This window comes from Cavia porcellus, unplaced genomic scaffold (genome assembly GCF_034190915.1).
Source record: "Cavia porcellus strain 051 isolate PalLab524CR breed Dunkin Hartley unplaced genomic scaffold, mCavPor4.1 scaffold_17, whole genome shotgun sequence".
In the NCBI taxonomy this organism is placed as follows: Eukaryota; Metazoa; Chordata; class Mammalia; order Rodentia; family Caviidae; genus Cavia; species Cavia porcellus.
In genome coordinates this window covers 64,989,876-65,013,481 of record NW_026947500.1, presented here as the reverse complement: position 1 = coordinate 65,013,481, position 23,606 = coordinate 64,989,876, and the positions used below count along the sequence as shown (strand labels likewise).

General features: G+C 62.5%; 1 protein-coding gene across 3 annotated transcripts; it reads left to right on the top strand.

Moving 5' to 3' along the window:
- The first annotated feature begins 1,091 nt into the window (after positions 1-1,091).
- On the top strand, positions 1,092-23,539 carry Rfx1 (regulatory factor X1). Of its 3 annotated transcripts, none has more exons than XM_063228477.1 (22): positions 1,092-1,223; positions 6,936-7,299; positions 11,505-11,614; positions 11,710-11,790; positions 12,089-12,196; positions 12,788-12,904; positions 13,670-13,765; positions 14,089-14,331; positions 14,974-15,068; positions 16,805-17,189; positions 17,996-18,177; positions 18,555-18,674; positions 18,771-18,886; positions 19,160-19,278; positions 19,380-19,489; positions 19,702-19,853; positions 19,932-20,029; positions 21,334-21,483; positions 21,566-21,774; positions 22,163-22,316; positions 22,402-22,447; positions 22,536-23,539. In XM_063228477.1, the coding sequence occupies exons 2-22, from the start codon at positions 6,984-6,986 to the stop codon at positions 22,703-22,705; spliced, it is 3,177 nt and encodes a 1,058-aa protein (XP_063084547.1). In that variant the 5' UTR covers positions 1,092-1,223; positions 6,936-6,983; the 3' UTR covers positions 22,706-23,539. The 3 variants fall into 3 exon arrangements, with proteins under 3 accessions (XP_063084547.1, XP_013006369.1, XP_063084548.1); XM_063228478.1 differs by having other exon boundaries at positions 1,093-1,223; positions 6,940-7,299; XM_013150915.3 differs by lacking the exon at positions 14,089-14,331.
- The last annotated feature ends 67 nt before the right edge of the window (positions 23,540-23,606 follow it).

Genomic DNA, 23,606 nt, shown 5'->3' with positions numbered 1-23,606 from the left:
AAAAAAAGCAAAACAACGAGGAAGGGCTCTGACCCGCGCCGGTCCCAGCACCGCCGAAGCTCTCTGTATTCAACACTTTGATATTTCGTTCGCGATTTATTTTTCTCATTAATGCTGACATTTTGAAGGCATTGCTTTAGAATATTTATCTTGAGGGCTGGAGCTGTTGCGCAGAAGCAGCTCATCTGAATGTGAGCGTTGCACCGCTGCTGAGAGTGGTGGGTCTGCCGGGGAAACTGAGGCACCGAGCGGCCCGGGCGCTGACCTTTGCTTATCGCCGCGGAGGCAGCAATGATCCTGACCCGGCTTCAGAGACCTTTCGGACAGCGCGGCCACGGTGCGCGGTGACAGCTGACCTTTCCGGCCCGACGGCGGGGGAAGCTGGAGCTCGAACTCAACGCGCCCCCCCCAGGCCCCTGGGAGGTGGGAGCGTGCCCATGACGTCACCGAACACTAGCCCTGCCCGCCAATGACGTCACAGGAGTCCGCGTCTTCCACATTCCTCCCCTGATGTCACTGCAAGAGGTCCACGGAGGGAGGGAAAGTGACCTCTCCTTTAGCTTTTTTATTTGGTAAGTCATTTAAAGTACATTGGAGCGGACTACAATTCCCAATAGGCCTTGCGTGCAGCGCATGCGCAACGCCTCTACCCAGAGAGCGCAACCAACTAATCTTTGGGGTACAGTGACGCCTTTTTTGTCGAACTGACAGGCTGGTTTTACAGGCGCAAACCAATCCCCACACAGAGATCCCACCCCTTTATTATTAGCCCGCTGCTTCCTTGCGGGACTGACGGGCTCCGCTGCCTTTAAGAGTCCAGTTTCTTTTGATGGACATTCCTACCGCTGAATTAGAGCGTCGGGAAATCAAGAGGCCGTTGAAAAGCGTGTATAGGGGCCAATGGTATACCAGAAGGGCTCGGTGCCGTCCAATCAGCTCTCCCGGCACCGCCAATCACCAGGGCCCCGCCCCCTACGCGTGACGTAAGTAGGGTGGGTAGCAACAGTTGCCCCGGTGAGGGAAACGGAGGCGCCATAGCCACGGTAGTCGTGGCGACCAAGCAACCCGGCAACGCGAGTCAACAACAACAACCGCTCGACCGACCCCCACCCCCACCCCCCCCGGCTTGGCCCGGGGGCCCGGGCGCGATCCGTCCCCCTCCCCACATCGCCACCGAGGCCTCCGAAAAGCTGTTCCGCGGACAGAAGCGGAGAGAAACCCAGGTAACCGGGATGGCCCGGGCGGCTGATACGGCCAGGGCCGGTGGCGGAGTCCGGGCGGCGGGTGTTGCCGTGATCTCAGTCCCGGGGGAAGGGGCGGGCGGTCAAAATGGCGGCGGCGACAGTCGGGACCATGGGGGAGGGGGCCGGGGCACGGCGGGGCGACACCACCCGCCCCCCAACCCCGCGGCCCGTCCCCCGCAAGGGGCGGGCGCTCGCAGGCTGGCGGCGAGTGGAGGTCCGCGGGCCGGGGCGGGGGGCTTTTATATGTCGGGAGGTGGGAGGGGGCGGGCCCGGGGAGGCTGGGCCAATGGGAGCGAGAGAGGTATTGGGCGGGACCAACCGGGTGGGCGGGGCCTCTGCCCCTCCCGCCGCTGCCCTCCGGAGCCGGGTGGGGCGGCGGCCCCCGGGGCTGTCCCTCTAACGTAGGTTGTTTCCGGTGTCGCGCGTCCTTTCGGAACTCCGTAGTTGTCCCCGGGATTCTGCGCGTGGACCACTACGGACCACGTTGGAGGCCTCAGTTTTCCACTCTGTCAAATGGGGGAAATCGATGCCATCTCCTCTTTCTTGCATTTCTAGGACTCCTAATTGGGTCCTGTTCCCCTTCCTTATCTCCTGCCCTGAAAGTGGTTTGATTTGAGAGATCGAAGTCTTAGCTCGGCCCTTCTTCGCTGCACCCTGTGGTCTTGTCTCTGGGAGAGAACAGAAGGGCCAAGCAATTTTCACAGGAACTGGGCCAACAGCCGACTCAATTTTCTTTGGTCCGGAGGAATTAGTTTGCAGAAATCAAAGCCCAGGGCCAGGCGGGGCGATCGCAGGAGCCAGCCTTAGAGGAACCGAAACTGGATTGCTCTTCGCTCAGTGCGTGGGCCCTGGTCCGAAGGGCTGGTTCTCCCCACTCTGGGACCGTCTCCCCTCCTGCCAGTGAGAAGCAGGTGGCCATGGGGAAGTTTCACAGATTCCTCAAACCACAGCTGTTGGCCAGACACATGTTTTCGTGTCAGGTTCCTATCAACAGGGTCACATGTGCCGAGGAGGTACCAGGCTCCAGAGCCACGTGGCTGGACCCAGTGCCACCCCTGGGCGAAAGGGAAGCTGTCCACATTTGTCAGTAGAGGATTTTTGCAACTGATTTCTCTGCCACACGACGTGAACTGGCAGCTTGGGGAAATTGTTTGCTGGTTTTAAGCCACCAGCTGGGGCAAGTCGGCTTTGTCCCTGCTGTCTGGTTTTGAGCTGGACATTGGTGTACAAACTGCAGCCCATCTCTTTACAATCAGTGAATAAACCCTAAGGAAAAGGATCGGTTTGTGCTTCCCCACCCAAGAATCTGAGATCAGGCTGGTGGGCAGCCGGGATCTCACAATGTATGGATCGGGCCTGAGAGAAGAGAGAAGCCAAGATTCCTTCAAAGTTCAGACAGGTGAAGATTCAGTTCAGAAGAAATCTGTAAAGTTCCACGGAGGGTGATGGTGCATATAGTAATTCCAGCCATTGGGAGGCTGAGGCAGGAGGATCACCATGGGTTGGAGGTCAGGGTGGGCTGTCTAGTGAGTTTAAGACCAGCCTGGACTTCTCAGCGAGACCCTGTCTCAAAAAGCTAAAAGGGTTGCTAAGAAAGACCATCAGCTCTTACTAGGCGGCTGTGCTAGGAAAGGGGTGGCTCATGATCTGGTCTTGTTGACTCTCCCCACCAATAATTTTTGTTGGTGGAGGCCCCAAGCCTTGCCAGGGCCCCAGGCTTGGTGTACTGTTCCTGAGTACTCAGTGGCTGTCTACCTGTGTGCGCTCTGGTGAGGCCCAGAACCTCTCTGGACCTGTTTGGTCTCATCAGCACCAGGGGCAGCAAACTTTTTAATGTCATGGGGCACATAGTGATTGCTCAAACTACGTAGGCCTCTTCTGTCACTGTAATGCCGGGCGTTTCCTGCCCAGCCCTGAGTCAGCCGTTTGTCTTTATTTTTGTCACTTTGAACTGAAGGAGAGCCTGTGGCTGGAAAGATTGCAGGGCTTCACGGCTTCAGGGATTCAGGGCTTCAGGGCCTGTGAGGACCCAGGAAGCTGGATGCTGGGACTCTAGTTTATCCCCACTTTTGTTCTTTGTTTGTTTTTGGAGTTGAGGTCTCCCTATGTAGCTCAGGCTGGCCTTGAGCTCGCAGCAATCCTCCTGCCTCAGTCTCCTGCAGCACCTCGGCTGGGACGACTCCAGCCTGTGGGACCAGCATCAGCTCCCCTCGTTGCGGGCTGCCCTCCTCTGGCTTTGGGAAGGGAACCAGAAGGAAGACTCCTCCTTGGGTCTCAGGATGCACTCAGACTCCCCCTTGCCCACTGTGGGAAATGTTGACCTGAGAAGGAGGTCTCTTCAGGTTCGGCCTCCCCTTTCCCTGTCACGTGCCCAGCCAGACTCTTCCAGACCACAGCCTTAGCGGAGCAGCTGCCCATCATGCCAGCACTCAGGAAGCTGAGGCAAGTGGGTCACTGGGAACTGGAGGTCGGCGTGGGCTGCATAGTGAGACCCTGAACTGCGCAGTGAGACCCTGTCTCAAAACACAAAATGGAAAGAGAGCAGCTGCACGCATTACTGTCTTTCTGGCCTGGTGAAGTTTCACCCCCTGGCCCCAGGACACCCACTGGTGCCCTGTTCCCCATCTGAGCACCCAGGCACACTGGGCTGCAAGTGCCCAGGGCCGAAGAGTGCACATGGTGGTAAGAGCTTCCCCCGCCGTGCATGCAAGGCCACGGCTTCATTCCCAGCACTGGGGAAAAAAAAAACGAAAGAAAGTGGTGTCCCTGGTGCGTGGCTGGCAGCAGGGGCCAGGTCTCAGGTCTCCTCTGGCCTTGCAAAGCTTACTCCTCCCACCAGGGAGGGAAGAGTAGTATGAGAAAGAGATTAAACAAACATTGCTGAGAAGGAAGTCAGGACTATGTGCCTGGCAGAGGGGCAGGGCTGACACCAGCAGAGCAGGGTGGGGCTGGCAGGTGAGAAGCAGGGGCAGTGCAAAGGCCCTGGGGCAGGAGGGGTGGGGCTTCCCTGGACCTGCAGGTCTGAGGAGGAGGCCAGGTTTTCTTTACTCTCCATGATGAGAGCTCTGGGGGCTCTCAGGCAGGTCATGACACCAAAGCAGGAGCTGTTCTCCAAGGGTCTTCGGGCTGCAGGGGCAGGGGCTTCAGCACTGTGCACAGATGTGGAGAGAAGTGCCCAGCCACAGAGTTACATTTCAGAGAAGTGTGGTAAATCTTATGAATTGGAAACCTGGAGGTTTAGTGAACCCATTCTCCAGATGAGGAAAGTCACATTTTTCCCCCATTTCCCTCAGAGGCCCTGACCACAATGTGAGCCTTTTGGTTGTAGAACCTGCTGTCATAGCAGGTCAGCTAAGTACAGTCCCTCGCCTGTTTTCTTCATAGCTCTGACCTAAGGATGATTTTTATATCTATAAATGATTGGAAAGTGGGGCATGCATGGTAGCGTAGGCCCAACATCCCAGCACTTGGGAGGCTGAAGCAGGACAATCTCCGTGAGTTCGAGGACAGCTTGGGCTACATAGGAAGTTCAAGGTCAGCCTTGAACTATACAGTGGACTATACAGTGAGACTTTGTCTCAAAAAATATGGAAAAGACCAAAGAACATTCAGTGGTGTGAATCATCTCTTACAACATGTGAAAAGTATACGGACTCAAATCTCAGGGTCTGGAAAGGAAGTTTGCTTGCATGTTGTCTGTGGATGTGGTCTGTCTACTGCCCCTGCACTCCCCGGCCAGTGCTGCACCTAGTCTGCCAACCCCACCTGTGGCCGCTGGCTATGGAGTTAGGTGCAGCCAGCAGCGCTTTTGTTGGCAGATTCATTGCCAGGGCACAAGCTCATCCGGCAGCTCTCTGGCTCTGTGTGCTCTGTGCTCAGATGCCCGGCTTCCCCAGGCTGTGCAGACAGATGCATATGCAGACAGCACCCCAGCTCTTAGCCCCTGTAACCACTTCCTGCCGGCACCCAGAGCAGGAGGCTTGAGGCCTCCGGGCTTGGTGTGTTTTAGGAGGAGACCACACCGGCCCTGAGGTGGAGCTTTTAAAGGCCTTTCCTTAGTCAGGTGGGGTGGTGCACACGTGTCATCCCAGCACTCTGGGAGGCTGAGGCAGGAGACTGGTAAATTCAAGCCTCCTGGGAAATTTAGCAACTTAAGGGAGACCTTGTCTCAAAAAAAGAAAAAAAAAAGGACTGGCATGTAGCCAACATTGACCCTTTGGGTCACATGGAACCCCTCAGCCACCCACAGCCCCACCCCACAGCTGACCCAGTGAGCCCCCTAAAAGGTGCGTGGCCAGGAGGCCATGTTGGAGTCATATTTTGGCCTTGCCCAGGGTCAGGTTCCCACCCTCTCGCTGATGCAGAGCCCAGGTCCCCTGGGAGGAAGGGACTGGAGGAGGGACGAACCACAGAAGCTCAGCGTGGGCCTGGAGCTCCTGGGTGGCTACCGATCCGGGAGGCTGAGGCAGGAGGCTGGTAAATTGAAGCCTCCTGGGAAATTTAGCAACTTAAGGGAGACCTTGTCTCAAAAAAAAAAAAAAAAAAGGACTGGCCTATGCCCTCCATCCCCTGACCCTCGGAGGGGTGTGAGCTTGGGGGTGGTACAGGGTCTCCCCGCAGGGGTGTGAGCTTAGGGGTGGCATGGGGTCTCCCCACAGGGGTGTGAGCTTGGGGGTGGCACGGGATCTCCCCGCAGGAATGTGAGCTTGGGGGTGACACGGGGTCTCCCTGCAGCCAGGACAGGGAGGGGAGGGGCGGACACATACCATGCCTGCACCCCACATCAGGCTGGGGACCAAGAACGGCATCGGGGGCACAGGCCCTGTTTCAGCCCAGGCCAATCGTCCCCCACCCCCGCCCTGCCAGAAGGCAACTAGCCTGGGCTTAGGGCCCCGGACTCCTGGCGCGCCCTCTTCCCCTGCGTGCACACGTAGCACACGCAGGTGCCAGGGGTCAGCCGCCAGCCTAGGGGCACAAGTAAGCGGTCCAGGATGGTGGTCAAATGCAGGCAGGGCGAACGGGCGCAGTACCCCCACGGTCACAGGGCTGCAGGGTCTTGTCTCCATACAGCCGGGACAGTGCTTGTGGTGCCTAGGAGGCCCCCAGAGCATTCCCGCCTCTGTGCCAAGGTGGGGACCAGAAGAGAAGGCAGCGCCCGGCCGGCGAGCACTGCGTGGCCCAGGCAGGGAGCCCCTGCTGTCACCACCCTGCTGCATGACCCGGGCAGGCACCGAAACTCTCAGAGCCGTGGCTCTTCCTCCTCCTCCTCCAGCCCCCCGCTGCCCAGTTTGCCGTGCAACTTCAGGGCCACCAGGGGGCTCCGGCCAGGAAAGGGCAAAGGCGGGCAGGGCCCTGGCCTCTGAGCCGGAGCCTGGGACCTGCGCCATGGGTCCTGGCTGAGGATGCAGAGCCACCACCTGGTCGGCCCGGGGTCCCCAGTTCGAGATGCGTGACTCCAAGGGCGGGCAGCAGGAGATGAGGGTCCGGCCCCTGTGTGTGCCCCTGTCCCTCGCGGTGGCCATCACCTCTGTCCAGCCACCCAACTTGGGGTTTGATTGAGTTGGTAACAAACCCCGCGCGTCTCCGGGGGGGCTGGGAGCCTGCCCCCACCATAGATTAATTCTTGTTTTTCCTTCTTTTGTTTTTGTTTTCTTCCCGTCTTCTCCCCCTTCCCTCTTTTTTCTTCCCAAGGAAGAGAAGGAAAAAGCCTTATTTATTATCATTTGCCCCGCGGTTGGCATGGCAACCCAGGCCTACGTTACTGAGCTACAGACAGCCCCGCCAGCATCGCAGCCTCCACCTGCCCCGCCCCAGGCCCAGCCCCAGCCGCCACCCCCGGCGGCACCCCAGCCCCCCCAGCCGCCTGCAGCCACCACTGCCACCCCCCAGCCCCAGTATGTCACCGAGCTACAGAGCCCCCAGCCCCAGGTGCAGCCCCCGGGTGCCCCGAAGCCCTACGTGACCGAGCTCCCGCCTGCGCCCGCACCCCCACAGCCGGCTGGCGCCCCCACCCCAGCCCCTGCGTCCCAGCAGTACATCGTGGTCACCGTGTCCGGTAAGTGGCCACGTGCGCGCGGGGTGCGTGGGGATGGCTGGGAAAGGGGTCTCTGGGCGTCCCCAACCCCACAAGGCCCTTGGTGGTCATTTGGGGGGCCTCTCTGGAGAAAGCACGGTCAGGCACCCTGAGCTGTGTGAGACCGGTTCTTATCTCTGTGACCAGGAGGGACTGCAGGGTGTCTGCATTAAGTCTGTGGACAGCGGGGCAGACAGGCCACTTCGCAGACATCCCCAGCCCTCCGCCTTGATTTCCCTACCTGAGGGGGATGTGCGCACCTTGAGGGCTGGACCAGGCCTCACTGGCCAGGGCGGCTGGGGCTTTGAGGTGTCCCCCTCTTCCCAGGGAGCAGCCCATCCTGACAGCTGACTGGGTGAAAGCCGCCCCCATCTCCCAGGAAACGGCCAAGGGGTGGTCATGCTGTCCCCAGCCCCGGAAGGACAGGCGGCCAGTGCTAGGGGCACCCCTTGGGCTGCAGCGGGGCAGGTCTCAGGCAGGGCAGAGACCCCAGAACATCAGCACTGCCCAGCTTGGGCCCTGGTTGTCACCTCTGGGTTTCCACCAGTGTCCGAGTGGACGCCCAGGGGCCTGGGCAGCAGCTGTGGTGATGGACTGCTGTGAGGCCAAGTGCAGAGCCCCCCTGGCCTTCTTGGCCAGGCGGGGACTGGGGACAGGGTCACAAGCAGAGTTCTCCCACGGTGCCCCTTGCCTGGGTGTCTCCTGCCGGGACAGGATCCCCGCAGAGGACCCTGCTGACCTGCTGGTGCCCCCACAGCCTGGGATTCATCCTCCTGGCCCCTGCTGCTCCCTTTCACCCCTCCCTGCAGACCCTTCCCTCCCACACTAGGGACTAGAACGACCCTGGGAGGCTGAGACAGCGAGACCGCCAGCCTGGCAGTGAGCAAGACCCTGTCACAGCATCCAACAGACAAATGTGCTGGGGTCGTAGCTGGCATTGGATGCCAGGTGCCACCTTGAGAAGAGAGAAAAGCCACAGGGAACCACCCCTGTGTAAATGCTCACCTGCTGCCTTGCTCCCCGCTTACACCCGACGCCAGCCCCGGGCCCGTCCTGAGCTGCCCTCAGTTGCCGCGGCCCCCTTTCCCATCACTCACGGCCCAGGGCCTCAGCCACGCCCAGCCCCACTGTCTTCCCCCAGCAGCTGTCCCTGCCACAGCCACCCCGCCTCCTCTCTGCTCCCCACCTCCACCCTCTGCCCCTCCGCAGTAGTGGGGGCAGCATCATGGCCGAGGGCCACTCGACTTTCTGCTCTGGACCCGGCCAGTATCCAGCTGCTCCCAACTCCTTCAGCAGCACCGCCCAGGAAGCTAGGATGCACCCTGCCTCCCTCTGCCCCGCTTTGGAATTCCCTGGCCTTCCAGGCCTGGGGACATCCTCACCCCGGTCTTCCTCCTGTCCTTGGACGCTGCTGTCCTTGCAGGTCAGCCGCCTCTCCCCAGAAAGCTCAGCCCCAGAGTGAAGGGAGAGCCTGCATAAAACCAGGGCTTTGAAAGGTGGCCCCAAGTGCAGTATAGGGCCGCTTGCTTGCCCTTCAGGAGGCTGAGGCAGGAGGGTGGCCCTTACGGGCAGCCTGGGTTATGGAGTGAGACCTGGTCTCACAAAAGTAAAGACTGGCAGTGCTGGGTTTCTCATGACTTAGAGTTTGAGGTCCCCAGAGGAATGGGGTGGGGTGCACACCTTTTCCCCAGCCCCCAAATACCTCCAGCCCATCCTCTCTGCCTGGCTTCTGCTTCTCTGCCCTGCACCCCCAGGGACACCCAGCCCTTGGGTTCCAGAGTCTGAGGACCTGGGCCGGCAGCTGGAAGGCAGCCTCCATCTCTGCAGGCTCACGGCTGTGCCATCCATGGGGCCAGTCCCCAACGGGCCAGGCTATAGCCAGTCAGCACCCCCGTGACTCCCAGGCCAGGTTCCTGGCCAGGCAGTGGCCCTCGGGAATTCGTTCCCCTGCTCACTTGGGGCTGTCCCCGAGGGGGCCCCAGGCTCTGCTTCTGGGGTTCACACCCCTTTATTTCGGGCAGCCCTGGCTGTATGCAGTGGTCCCCTGAGAGGGGAGCTGATCCCGCACGGTGGTTTTGATGGGGATGCCAGCCTTGGGCGTCCCTGGTGAGGGTCACACCCTGACCTGGAGCAGGCAGGTGGCCGACCCGGCTGCTCGTCCAGCCTGGGCCTGGGATGCTCTGCCCTAAGTGGCACTGGAGGGGACTGGAAGGAAGCCCCAGTTTCCCTGGTCCAGAGCCATACTGATCCCCACCCTCATCCTCCGGGGCCACCAGACTTGAGACCCAGGCAGTGGGGTTGCTGGAGCTACCGTGCTATCCTCTCCCCTTGGCAGCCAGAGCAGGGCTTTTTGGAGCAGGCAGACAGGGTGTGTGAGCACCCCATGTACAGGTGGGTAAACCGAGGTCCCAGTGGACAAGAAGACCAGACCTGGTCCACACCTGCAGCTCCCCCCAGAGGAAGCACTGATAAATCCGGACAGGAAGTAGGAAGTGGCTGCTCAGTGAAGGACCAGAGAGGTGTCTACTTCCTACAGATGTCCCCGTCCCTGAAGCACAGTGAGGGGGACCCTGAGGGGACAGCAAATACCAGGAAAGCCTGGGTCCCTGGAGCAGACTCACCTGCTCCTTCTCATGCTGGAAACAGGAGACGGGGACAGGTGCCTGGTGGCACAGGGTCCTGGGCTCCGGGATGGGCCCCAGGTGGAAAGGCTGAGCAGGCCCAGTGTCCTGTGCCCCGTGACACCCAGGTGTGCTGGGCCTCACACGACTGCAGGCCGTCTCGGGTTTCTCCCCAAGGGCTGATGGAGCCAGGGAGGACTGGGGCCTGGAATTAGAGTGCAGCAGCTGGCCGAGCAGGCCTGGAACTGTCCCAGGGCTGGGCCTACCTGTGGCCGCTTCTCCAGCACCCCCTCCCGTCCTCAGCCCATGAATGTGCTCCCCCATCTCTGCCCTAACCCTGCCCTGGGCCCAAGCTGCTGACCCACCCAGAGCTGTTCCATGGCCAGAGCAGGCCACACTCCCGTGTCCCCTTTGTGGCTAGGGCCCAGCTGCCCACTGTGGAGGCTGAGACACCCAGGGATGTCCTGAACTGGGGATTTCCCCTGTGCAAGTTTGCACCCCTCTATCCTTGGCTCCCAGCTGGGTGACCTTGAGCAAGTCCCTCCCCTGGTCTCTCGCCCCTTCTCAACACTGGCAGGAAAAACACTGCTTTGGGCTATCCAGAGAGCCCAGCACAGTGCCAGCACCTCAGGCACCACCTTTGATCTGTGGTTTTGCTATGGACAAGAAACCCCTCCGAGCCCCCGAGGCCAATGGGCCCTCAGCTCCTCCCGCCAGCCTAGCACATGTCCCCCATCCACCCTCAGCCTCTGAGCTGCGGAGGCACAGGCCAGGCCCCACACACAGGACGAGGCACAGAGGGCTTCGTGCCGAGGTCAGGGTCTCCTGGCCTAGCCTCTGGGGATGCTGGCCTTCCCCGCCCCTGCTAATCACTGGCAAGATGGGCCTGAAACCCGACCCGAGCCTGCCGATAGCATCTCTGGGTACCAGCCTCCTCCTGCCCCACGCTGCCGCCGCGGGGGTGCTTATCCTGGAGGGCGCGCTGGGGGATTAGCTCCCCAAGGTTCCGGGTATAAAGCTGCCTGAGCCAGGTGGGTGGGAGCCAGGAGGCCAGAAGGCACCCCGGACACACAGACCGCAGGCAGGGGAACGGGCAGGGGCAGCATGTTCTATGACTCGCTCTTCCTAGCTGCCTGCCAGCGTGAGTACCCGCCGCCCAGCTATGGGTCCCCACGCCACCCTGGCCCACCAAGGACTGGCAGCTCGGAGCAGGCAGCTTGCTGCAGGCTGCCAAGCCTCCTGGGACCACTGCGCTGACTGGGGATGCCAGGGTTGTGCCCATCCCCAGGAAGCAAGCCCAGCAAGTCACCAGGTTCCCAGGCTGGGATAAGGTGTGGGCTGTCCCGCCTGGCATGGATAGGGCCTGTCGGCTAAAGGGATCACATTGCTTCAGGACAGGGAAGCCTGGGGCTGCCTCCCGGTGTCGGGGACCCTGCCCACATTTCCCAGGGGCCCCACCTATGGCATCTTTCAGAGGCCTGGACCTGCCTGGGGTTGCCCTCAGTCCCAGTGTACACAGGGCTGGAGGGCAAAGGCAGAGCTGACCAGGTGACCCCTCCCCCACAGAAGGTGCCTTGCGGGCTAGCGAGGCCGCGTCGGAGGCCAGCCCGGGCACCACGGCCAGCCAGACCGGCGTCCCCACCCAGGTTGTGCAGCAAGTGCCCGGCACTCAGCAGGTGAGCCAAGGCCTTGGGCGGGCGTGTGGGGGCCTCTGCAGGGTGTGTGGGGAGACCGCCCAGCTCAGGCAGGGACTATGCCTTCTCCCCTTAAGCGGCTCCTGGTGCAGAGCGTGCAGGCCAAGCCAGGCCACGTGTCCCCGCTGCAGCTCACCAACATCCAGGTGTCACCACAGGTAAGGCCACGCCCTCCTGGCCACACCCCTCTCAGGCTGAGGACCCAACCACCCCTCCCATCAGGTTCCCCCCCTCCAGCTGGGATGGCCAGCTTTTGGCAGCACTGGGGGTTTTATGCAGGCTTTGTGGGCACTGGGCTGCAGCTCTAGTCCTGGGAGTCTGTCTGCTGGGCACTGAGTTTGCCCAGCTGGGCTTGGACCTGGAGTCCTCCAGTTGGGGGGTGGGCTAGCGACTGTGCTACCCGGGGCCCATGGGCCTGCACTCCCAGAGTGACAGTGCCCCTCCGGCCTGTGCCAGGCCCTCCCCACACAGCGCCTGGTGGTGCAGAGCACGGCACCCGGCGGCAAGGCCAGCCAGGTCTCCCTGACGGTGCATGGGACCCAGCAGGTGCACTCACCCCCAGAGGTAGGTGCCCCCATCCCCACCTCTGCAGGGCCTGTCCACCCCCCACAGCACACCGGAGCCGCCTCCAGGCCCACTCCCAAGCCCACCCCTGCCCTGCAGCATTGCCCACTGCTGGGCAGTGGAGAACTGCAGCACCAGACCAGGGGTGGCGCCTCCCCAGGCCCAGGGGGCACCCACAGCTCCAGCTCAGGGAGCTGCATCCTGGGTACAGCTGGACAGGGTCTTTCCAAGGAGCCCTGGGTTCCGCAATGGCCTCTGGGGACTCACAGGCAGCAAGGTGCTAGAGGTGGGTGGGCCATGGGTGGCTAGGAGCATGGGGTAGGGTCTGTCATCCCTGCTTGACATGAACCCCACTGAGGGCTCACGCAGCCCAGGCTGCAGCTGGCAGGAGGCAGCGGGGCATCACTCTCTTGGGACACCGCTGCTGCCAGCACCACCACCTCTGAACATGGACCTCCAGCCTGAGCCCTCATCCCAGCTGCTCCCCTGTGAAGCCGGGGTGGCAGGGGCCCCCAAGCCACCTCCAGGCCTGGGGGCAGCTGGGGCCAGCTCCCTGCCAGCTTGACCCAGTCCACATCTTTTTTCTTGAAGCGGTCGCCGGTGCAGGCCAACAGCTCAGCCAGCAAGACGGCCGGGCCGGCGGCAGGCCCAGTGCCGCAGCCGCTGCAGGTCCACGGTGTGCAGCAGAGCCTGCCTGCGTCCCAAGAGGTGCCTGGCCAGGGTGGGGCGGGAGGGTTGGCCGGGGTCTCTGGTGGTTCGAGGGGAGCAGAGGGTTTGGCAGCCTCTCCACTTGAGGTGCTGGGGCAGGGCTGCTGCTGGGAGGAAGTGCAGGCCCCAGGGCAGGGCGGGATGTAGACGTGGCCTAGAGCTGCCCCCAGAACCCACAGAGGCTGCTGCTGGGAAGGAACAACCCAGCACACAGCGCATCTTGAGAGCTGTGGGAGTCAGTGCCCCTCGGCCCCCAAGGGAGGGACTCCTGGCCCTCAGAGAAGCAGATGGAGCAGCTGCGTGCCTGTACCTGTGGTCCCAGTTACTGGGGAGGCTGAGACAGGAAGATGATTGGAGCCAGTCTGGGTCACATATCCACAGACGCTTAGCAAATCCCACCCAGAGGATCCACCGAGGTTGTCTGCCTAGGGCCAGAGCCCCTCAGAAACCCACAGCTGAGGTTCAGGCCGAGTCCTGGCCCCTTCAGGCAGCCTGGCCTCCTGTCAGAAGACAGCATTGAGGACCGATGGCTAGTGGCTTCCCTGCCAGCTCTCCACCACCCTGCACCCTGCCAGAGCCTTCGGGGAGCCTTAGAGGACAGAGACCCCAACCCAGGCCTGGGCTCCCCCTGGTGCTGGCACTTGCGCTCCCAGAAGTGGGTGCAGGAACTCGGAAGGCGCCCGGCCATTCTCCCTGGGCTGAGGATGCGTGCAGCACTGTTGCCATGGTTACTGCAGCACCACCCTGCCTTTGGTCCCTTTCCAGAGGTCCGTGGTCCAGGCCACCCCACAAGCACCCAAAGCTGGCCCCGTGCAGCAGCTGACCGTGCAGGGGCTCCAGCCGGTTCATGTGGCCCAAGAGGTGAGTGTCTCCCCTGATTCCACCACCTCACCAGCGGGTGAGGGCCAGGGGGGCGCAGGAGGTGATGCAGCCCCTCCCTGGGGATCGTCAGAGGCTGAGGCAGGGGGAGTCAGGCCTCTGGCTGGAGGCTCCACCCCACGAAGCACCTGGCCACTTAGGGTCTGGGTGTTTCTGAGACCTGGGTTCCAATCCCTCCACTTTCTGGCCTGGGGGTCAAGTCTTCCTGTGCCCTCCTCCCCCTCCTGCCTGACACCAGGCAGGAGATCCATTGGGGTGGACCTCAGCTGCCCGCTGACCCCCCAGTGTCTCTGTTTGTCCTCCAGAGCTCAGGCAGGCAGTGCCCCACTAGGAAGGCAGATCAGCCAGCGCCCTACGGCGAGCCCTGCGCCGGGGCCCCGGCGGAGCTGGTGGGCACGCTGCCTCCGAACCTGCTCCAGCCACCGCAGCAGAGGGTGGTACTCGAGCCGCTGCCTGGGCTTCCGGCCCCGGCCGGTCCCGGCCAAAGGGTCAGGATCCAGAGAGTCCCCCAGGTGCTAGTGCTCGCCACAGCTGCCACGGCCCTCAAAGTAGGTGGAGGATGCAGTGTTGGGGGCGCCCCCCACGGGGTCCCAGCCTCAGGCTCCACCCCTGCAGATGGGTGGGGGTGGAGTTGGGGTGAGCAGCCCCCACACTGTCCATCCTCGCAGGCTCCGCCTCGCCCCTGGGCCCTGTCCATCATTCCAGGCTCCATCCCTACCTGGGCCAAGGGTCAGGCCCTGCCCCTGGGCCCTGTCCATCACCCCAGGCTCCACCCCTATTTGGACCAGTGTCAGGCCCCGCCCCTGGGCCTTGTCTATCATTCCAGGCCTCACATCTGCTTGGACCACCCCTGGGCCCTACCCATCATTCCAGGCCCCACCCCTATTTGGACCTGGTGTCAAGTCCCGCCCCTGAGTCCTGCCCATCATTCCAGGCCCCTCCCCTATTTGGACCCAGTGTAGGCCCTGCCCCTGGGCCCTGTCCACCACACCAGCTCAGACTGCCCAGTGAGTCCACCCTGCTGACACTCGCAGCCTGAGTCGATACCTCTTCCCGACTCCCACACCGGTCGATCCCAGCTCAAGCTTAGGACCCCTGGCCTGACTGGGACACGGTAGTCAAAGAAGCCAGAAATGCACCTCGCCAGTCTGAGGGGGGCCCAGCTGACCCTGCCACCCCCCTTCTCCCAGGTACAGCAGCTGCAGCAGGTGCCTGTGCCGCACGTGTACTCCAGCCAGGTGCAGTATGTGGAGGGTGGCGACGCCAGCTACACGGCCAGTGCCATGTGAGTGGGGGGCAGGTCCAGGCCCGCTGTGGTGCCCCCCTCTGTGGCCTCAAAACTTCAGGCGACCCATGGGGCAGTGAGCGTTCCCAGCAGTGACTGGGCAGGGGTACACGTAGGGATGGGACAAGCACCCACCTAGCTTCGGGTTCAGCAGTCGCATGGGCCCGGGGTTTGGGGGGACATAAGTAGACAGGGAGATCAGTGTTTAAATTTTTACAAACCACCATCAGATTTCTAACCCGCCCGTCTCGGAGCCCTGTCACTCCCTCTGACCCCTGCGTGGTCCTCAGGTGGTCCCTGCCCTGTCCTGTGCACTGACACTATGGCTCCTCCCTGGGCTTTTGTCCCTGTTTGTCCCCCCCCCCCCCCCAGGGGATTCCAGGAGCATAGTTACTGTTTTATTTATTTTTATTTTTTTGCTACTTTTAGTTACTAGAATTTTCCCTTGGTTTTTCTCGTGCACCTAACTTTTTTCTTCTGTGCTCACCACCACTGTGCTTGGCACAGTTCGGGGAATGGCCCTGTCTTTGGGCCCGCTCTGACCCTGAGGGTGGTCCTGGCATCTACACTGTCACCAACTCATTTTGAAAGGGGGATCGCTCCGCCAGGACAGCTCTCAGATGCAGAGGGGAACCAGGCCCTACCAGCCCTTGCACCTGTGTCACCTGGGCCCTGTCTATCCCAGGCTCCACCTCTACCTGGGTCAACTGTCAGGCCCCACCACTGGGGCCTGTCCATCATTCCAGTCTCTACCCAAAAGTGGGCCAGGTGTCAGGCCCCGCCCCTGTCCATCATCCCAGGCTTCACTCCTACCTGGGCAGGTATAGCAGGTACCTCCGTGCTCCCCTGCCAAACACTGTGTCCATTGAGCAGACATGGTAACCCCAAAGCCTTCCAGGCTGTCCCCGCTTCCTCCTCTCTCAGGGACTTGCTCCGGGGTTCTTTCTGGATAATCCTGGGCACACCGTGGGCTTGGGTGTAGGTGCATGTGTGATCACCAGCACCCCACCACCCCCTGCCCCGTCCCCACATCGCCAGGGGGAACCCAGGGCCTCACACATGCTAGGTCAGCACTTCACTCCTGAGTGGTACTCTGGCCCTTTTCAGTTTGTACTTTGAGGCAGGGTTTCACTCATCACCCAGGCTGTCCTCCTGGTCGGCCTCTGGAGTGGCTGGACTGCAGGCATGAGGTGGCAGGAGTTCTGTCTTATTTGTTCTGCGGGGCTCAGGACTGAGCCCAGCCCATAATCAGCTTCTTCGGTTGGCTTCTGACTGCGGGGAGCACATCGAGCCGCAACTACCCAGCCCTTCTCTCCCCATCTTCTTGCTTCTGCCAGCAAACAGAAGGGGACAAGTGACTCCGGTACCACAGGGCCCCACTGATTACTCCACAAAAAGTCACTTATGAAGCCAGGCACAGTGCCACACACCTGTCATCCTAGCAGTTGGGAGGCTGAGGCAGGAGGACCACTGTGTTTGATGCCAGCTTAGGCTACATAGCGAATTCAAGGTCTGGGCTGTATAGTGAGACCCTATCTCAAAAAAAAAAAGGAAAGGAAAGAAAGAAAACTTTCTCGTCATGCACCCGGGCAGTGCCAGATCCGCTCTGGGCAGACAGGAGCTGACCCAGAGGCCATCTCCTCCCCGGCCATCTCTGCCCGGCAGGACCCCGAGGGTCGCACCCCCATACCCCTCGATCCTTCCCTATCTGATTGTCCACCCCCCACCCCCTGCAGCCGCTCCAGCTCCTACCCGTACTCCGAGACCCCACTGTACACGCAGACTGCGGGCACCGCTTACTATGAGGCCGCAGGCACGGCCGCCCAGGTCAGCACACCCACCGCCTCCCAGCCGGTGGCCAGCAGCGGCTCTGTTCCCATGTATGCGTCTGGCAGCCCAGTGGTCGCCAGCTCCACCAGCAGCACAGGCGGGGCCAGCAGCGCGGGTGGAGGCAGCGGTGGCGCTGGGGGAGCCACGGGCAACGGAGGCAGCGGCGGCAGTGGCGGCGGGAACGGTGGAGGCAGCAGCGGTGGAACTGGCACCTATGTGATCCAGGGCGGTTACATGCTGGGCAGCACCAGCCAGTCTTACTCCCATACCACCCGTGCCTCGCCAGCCACCGTAAGTGCCTGGCCAGGCCCAAGGCGGGCGGTGGGGTGGGGCCAGCAGCTGGGAGCCCAGGAAACTCGCACCCAGTGCTCCCAGGCTGGTGGGATGAGGACCCGAGGTCCAGGTGCTCACTGGTGTCTGTGAAGCTTCAGCCCAGAGCCCAAGACACCCCTCATTCCTTGGGCAGTAAAGCCAGTAGAGAGGAGGGGTGGTGAAGCCCTTCCAGCCAGAAGGGCCTGGGGAACCCCCTGGCTTCCAGCCCCTGTGGGGCACCCGGGAGTGGATCAGGACCAGAGTCCAGATGGGGCCTGAGGCAGTGAGGTCCACCTCATCACACACTGAGCGCCCCCGTCCGGCTGTGGCAGGGACCTCAGCCACTCACACACAGGCCACCAGAGCTGGGTGGCAGGTGTTCCTAGCAGGGGCCATGGCACCCTCGGGGCTCCCCGGGGGCTTTCAGTCTCCTGGGATTCAGCCGTGACCACCAAGTGACTGTTGGTTTGTTTTTAACTCTATGTGGAGGTACAGATTCGAAGGAAGCAGAGGAAAGGCAGTGAGACACCTGGGGAGGCCTTACCCAGGCCTCCCTGCATCCAGGTCACCCTTCCCCGCCCCAGGCCGGCCAGGAGGCCCATGCCGCTCCCATGCATAGGCGGCTGTGCTGCATCTGCCAGATGGTGGGGCTTGGGAGACCAAGGAGTGCAGGACCAAGGCGGGCACGGAGTCCCCTGGGGCCCTTCCTGGGCACAGGGAAGAGAGAAAACAGGGACTTGTCCAGCTCCCTCTTCCATGCCTGTGATGCTGCTGTCTGCCCCTAGGTCCAGTGGCTCCTGGACAACTACGAGACGGCCGAGGGCGTGAGCCTGCCCCGCAGCACCCTCTACTGCCACTACCTGCTGCACTGCCAGGAGCAGAAGCTGGAGCCCGTGAACGCCGCCTCCTTCGGGAAGCTCATCCGCTCAGTCTTCATGGGGCTGCGCACACGCCGCCTGGGCACCAGGTAGGGTTGCAGGACTCCTGCCCGGGCTGGGCCCAGAGCGCCTCTGCCCACACTCCCTGGCCCTTTACCTCGGCCGCCTCATACCTCGCTCATCCACCCACCCAAGCATGCACCTCCCTGGGCCGAGGAAGCCCTGGATCTTTGTGGCCCAGGCCCCCTCATCTGCCCACTGGGGTATTAGGAGTACTGGGGGGAAGGGTGTTCCCATGGAGACACCAGCCAGGCCCTGCTGCCCCTGGAACTGCCGGGTACACACCGCAGGGGCCCTGCCTTCTCCTTTTGCACCCTCCCAGAGGAGGAGTGCAGAGCGAGGCCCCGGAACCAGCCTGCCCCTCACCTCACATCCTCTCCCCTCCCATTCCCTCCCCCTCCTCCAGGGGCAACTCCAAGTACCACTACTATGGCCTGCGGATCAAGGCCAGCTCACCCCTGCTGCGCCTCATGGAGGACCAGCAGCACATGGCCATGCGTGGCCAGCCCTTCTCCCAGAAGCAGAGGTAGGGGTGTCGAGTGGTGAGGTGTGCCTCGGGCCGTGCCCCTCTCCCATGGCCCGAGCGGTGCAGTGCTAGCTAGCCGCCCCCCCACCCCTGCAGGCTCAAGCCCATCCAGAAGATGGAGGGCATGACCAACGGCGTGGCCGTGGGGCAGCAGCAGCCAGCGGGGCTGTCGGACATCAGTGCACAGGTGCAGCAGTACCAGCAGTTCCTGGGTGAGCGAGGGCACATGGAGAGGCGGGCAGTGTCTGCGGGAGGTGGCGGGGATGGGGGGGTGAGGCCTGTCCCGCCAGAGGTGTCTAGGACACTAAGGAGGACTGGGAGGAGAACCGGGGTGTGGGGGTGACTCCAGGGCTAGGCCCACCGCAGGGCACAGTGTCCCTACACCTGCACCAGTGTCCCACCTGGCCGGCACTGGGCTAGCGCCCGAAGGCTGACATCTTGTATGCTGGGGAATCCTGGGGCCTCATGGTGCCCCCCACCCCCAGATGCCTCCCGGAGCCTCCCTGACTTTGTGGAGCTGGACCTGCAGGGCAAAGTGCTGCCCGAGGGTGTCAGTCCCGGGGACATCAAGGCTTTCCAGGTCCTGTACCGGGAACACTGTGAGGTAGGCGGGACAGGTGGATGGGGTCAGGGGCAGGGGCAGGGTGGCCCTGCCTGGGGAGCCCCAAGGCTGCCCGGGGCCTGAGCGCATGCCCCGCCCACCAGGCCATTGTGGACGTCATGGTGAACCTGCAGTTCACACTGGTGGAGACGCTGTGGAAGACCTTCTGGAGGTCCAGCCTCAGCCAGCCCAGTGAGGCTCCGTCTCTGGCCGTGTGAGTCCCTGGGGTGCCGGTCCCTCCCTGGCATCCGACCCTGGGCCTCAGCCTCCTGTGTGTGTTGGGATCCGTGGGCGCTAAGCACCCATGCCCTGCCTAGAGGCGCAGCAACCTGATTGTGGGGTGGCAGCGTGCGTGGGGTGCCTGTGCCCTTCTGGCCCTGGGCGCAGGGCCTCGGACCCCCACGTGACCTGGAGGCCCTGCTCCAGGCATGACGAGGCTGAGAAGAGGCTGCCCAAGGCCAGCCTGGTGCTCCTGTCCAAGTTCGAGCCTGTGCTACAGTGGACCAAGCACTGTGACAACGTGCTATACCAGGGCCTGGTGGAGATGCTCATCCCCGACGTGCTGCGGCCCATCCCCAGTGAGTGCATGGCCACCCCCGCCGTCCCAGGCACCCCCCGCCCCCACTGACCGACCCTGCCCCTCCCCCCTCCCGCAGGTGCCTTGACCCAAGCAATCCGGAACTTCGCTAAGAGCCTGGAGAGCTGGCTCACCCATGCCATGATGAACATCCCAGAGGAGATGCTGCGGGTGAAGGTGCGGCCCAACGGGCGGGCATGCGGGCAGGGGCAGGGCAGATGCCCTGGTACCGCCCCCAAGGCCACTAGATAGGCGCAGCGGGAGCTAAACCTTGCCAAGGAGGCAACATCTATAAGGATTCCAGCGCCTTGTGCATGCCAGGCAAACACTGGGCGCCTGGGCTTCACCCCCAACCCCTAGTCCAGAATGGCTGTCTTAGGAGTCACCCCAGGGTGGGCAGGACACAGGGCAGGTGGGCAAAGGAGAGAATCCATACAGGAGGACCAGAAGGGTCGCTGGTATAACTCAGTGGCACAGTGCCAGCCTGGCAAGTGCCACATCCTGAGGTCAATTCCCAGTGCCCACCAAAAACAACAGCAACAACAAGACAGATGGATTCACTGGTTCCTTTCATATGTTTACTGAGCACCTACTGGGTGCCCAATGTGGTTTCCAGTGCCAGACGGCCCATCATGAACAAGAGGTGCAAAATCTCTGCCCTCTTGCAACTGCCACACAAGTTCATCCAAGAGGTGCTCTCCATGTGCTCTGGGCCTCCACTAAAAGCCACAGTGCCAGGCAGGTTTAGCACACACCTGTCACCCCAGCACTCCGGGAGGCTGAGGCAGGAGGATCCAAGTTCCAGCCCAGCCTGGATAACTTAGCTACTCAGGGAGAACTCTGTCTTTTAAAAATAGTGAGAATGGGGCTGGGTGTTTAGTTCAGTGGCATAAGCACCTGCCTGGCAAGCACAAGGTCATAGTTCAATCCTCGGTACCAAAAAATAAGTAAGTAAATAAATAAAAGTAGTGAAATGAATACAGCACTCGAAGACTGAGACAGGAGTATTTTTGTGAGTTTTGAGGCCAGCCTGGACTACCAAGTGAGCTCAAGGCCAACCTAATCCTCATAGCAAGACCTTGTCTCCAGAAAACAAAAGGAAGGAAAGAAGAATAGTGAATAAAGGCCGGGGATGTGGCTCCGTGCAGAGTCCCCAGGTTCAATCCCAATGACCATGACCATAACCCTGCGGGCTGGGTGTGGTCCGTGGCAGAGCCCCTGTCTTGCCCACTCGCGGCTCTGAGCTCGTCCCTGGACCATAGGGACAGCAATGGCGCCCGCCACAGCATAGTGAGTGGCTTCAGGGCCATCCATTGGGAACCCAGCGTGTGCCAAAGCCAGCGCCTTGGCCTCCGGAGCAGAGCAGACAGCGAGGCACGGCCTTCGGTTTGAAGGGACGGGGCTCACCCCGGAGAGGTTGCACGGACCAGGCTGGGCCGGGGAGGCCCTGCGCCCACCGGCTCTGCCCGTGGCCCGCGCAGGTGGCAGCGGCCGGCGCCTTCGCACAGACCCTGCGGCGCTACACTTCCCTCAACCACCTGGCGCAGGCGGCGCGCGCCGTGCTGCAGAACACCGCGCAGATCAACCAGATGCTCAGCGACCTCAACCGCGTGGACTTCGCCAACGTGCAGGTGAGCTGGTGGCGCCGGGTGCGGGGCGGGGCCGTGCCGAGCCAGTACCCCGCCCCCTGTCCATCTGTCCGCCTGCCCGCAGGAGCAGGCCTCGTGGGTGTGCCGCTGCGAGGACCGCGTGGTGCAGCGATTGGAGCAGGACTTCAAGGTGACGCTGCAGCAGCAGAACTCGCTGGAGCAGTGGGCGGCCTGGCTGGACGGCGTGGTCAGCCAGGTGCTGAAGCCCTACCAGGGCAGCTCCGGCTTCCCCAAGGCTGCCAAGCTCTTCCTCCTCAAGTGGTCCTTCTACAGGTGCGCCGGGGCAGGGCGGGGCCACTGGCGCGCCACACCCAGGACTTGGCGGGGCCGGGAGGCCCCACCTTCGCGGGTAGGTGGGACCAGAGGATGCCCTGCCCATTGCAGAAGCCACTTGGTGGAGCCCGATGGCCCCTCCCAGGACAGGGCGGGAATAGAGAAGCTCCACCTCCGAACCAGGAGGTCCCGCCCCGTGGGGGGGCCTAGCGGTGGAGCTCGAAGGCACCTTCCAGGAGTGGGTGGGCCGAGGGAGGCCCGTGGAGCCGTACGGCACCTCCCAGAGTGGGCGGGGCCATCGGAGGCTACGCCTCCCAGCTACTGGCAGGGTTCGAGACTCCCCGTCTGCGGAAGCCAGGCTGACTGCTTCTCTTGACGTCGCCTGCAGCTCCATGGTGATCCGTGACCTGACCCTGCGCAGTGCCGCCAGCTTTGGCTCCTTCCACCTCATCCGGCTGCTGTACGACGAGTACATGTACTACCTGATCGAGCACCGTGTGGCGCAGGCCAAGGGCGAGACCCCTATCGCAGTCATGGGCGAGGTGCGCGGGGGCGTGGGCGCGGAGAGGGGGGGCGGGCGCTGCCTGGGACGGGGCCTCACCTGCGCTCTCGTCCTGGTCCCCGCAGTTCGCCAACCTGGCCACCGCGCTGAATCCCCTGGACACCGACAAGGGTAGGCGGGCCGGTCCTTAGTGGGCCGGGGTGGGGGCGGGGCGTGAGCCTGCGCCAAGCGCTGAGCCGCCCTATTCGTGTGTGCGCAGACGAGGAAGAGGAGGAGGAGGAGGAGAGCGAGGACGAGCTGCCGCAGGACATCTCGCTGGCGGCCGGCGGCGAGTCGCCTTCACTAGGCCCCGAAGCGCTGGAGCCACCGGCCAAGCTGGCGCGCACCGATGCCCGCGGCCTCTTTGTGCAGGCGCTGCCGTCCAGCTGAGCTGCCTGCGGGCGCCCGCGGCCCCGCAGACCGACCCGATCCACGTGCCTTAAGGAACCCCGCTGTCCTAGCAGTCCGCGGGCCCGGCCCAGGTCCGGCACTCCAGCCGCCCCACGCCCGGGTAGCAGGCGGGCCCTCCCCGTGGAACATTAACTTATTCTGCTCGCGGGCTTTGCACAGCTGCCCGGGTGCCCGAGCCCGGCGGGCAGCGCGGGGGCGTAACCCGGGACCGCTCCCCAGCCCCACTGCTTCTCCCCCTCGGTATAAGTGCAATTAAAGCCGTGGGCGCGGCGTCTTCGCTAGAACTGGGCCCCCACTCCCTCCTCGCCCCACAACCTGAGAGAGGGCCCCGCAACCTGAGAGAGGGCGGCCAGCCTCGGCCTCCCCGTCCAAAGAAGCGAGGCCTTGGGGCTGAAGTGCCCGGATGGCCTAGAGGGGCCCGTGACGCCTGGCCGCGCCCCGCGTTCTGCGCCCCCCTGCGTCCGTGGACCCCTGACTATTGTGCGATTTGTGAGCCGCCTGAGCGGAGTCGGTAACTCGTTGGGTTTTTTCCAACCATCATGGCCTTATCTGTTCCAGTTTTCTCAAGTGTTTTCAGCCTGTGAGATAGGTGTTTATGGCAGAAAAAAAGGAAAAACAAAAAAATCTAGCCTATTGTATAAAATCACTATTTCTTGTGCTCCGGTTCCAGCTTCCGGGGAGGCCCTGCCCAATCCCCCTGCCCAGGCCTCCCCTCCCAGCGGTGGAAGTGTCCCACGTGTGGTAGTTTAGTGTGCTGCGCTGTTTTCTACCTTTTTGTAGTCTTTCTTAAAACAATAAATTCCGCTGTGATAATTTGTCTCCTGTTGCCTCGGAGCCTGGGACAGGCTCTGGGGCCAAGCAGACCCCTGCCACAGAGACA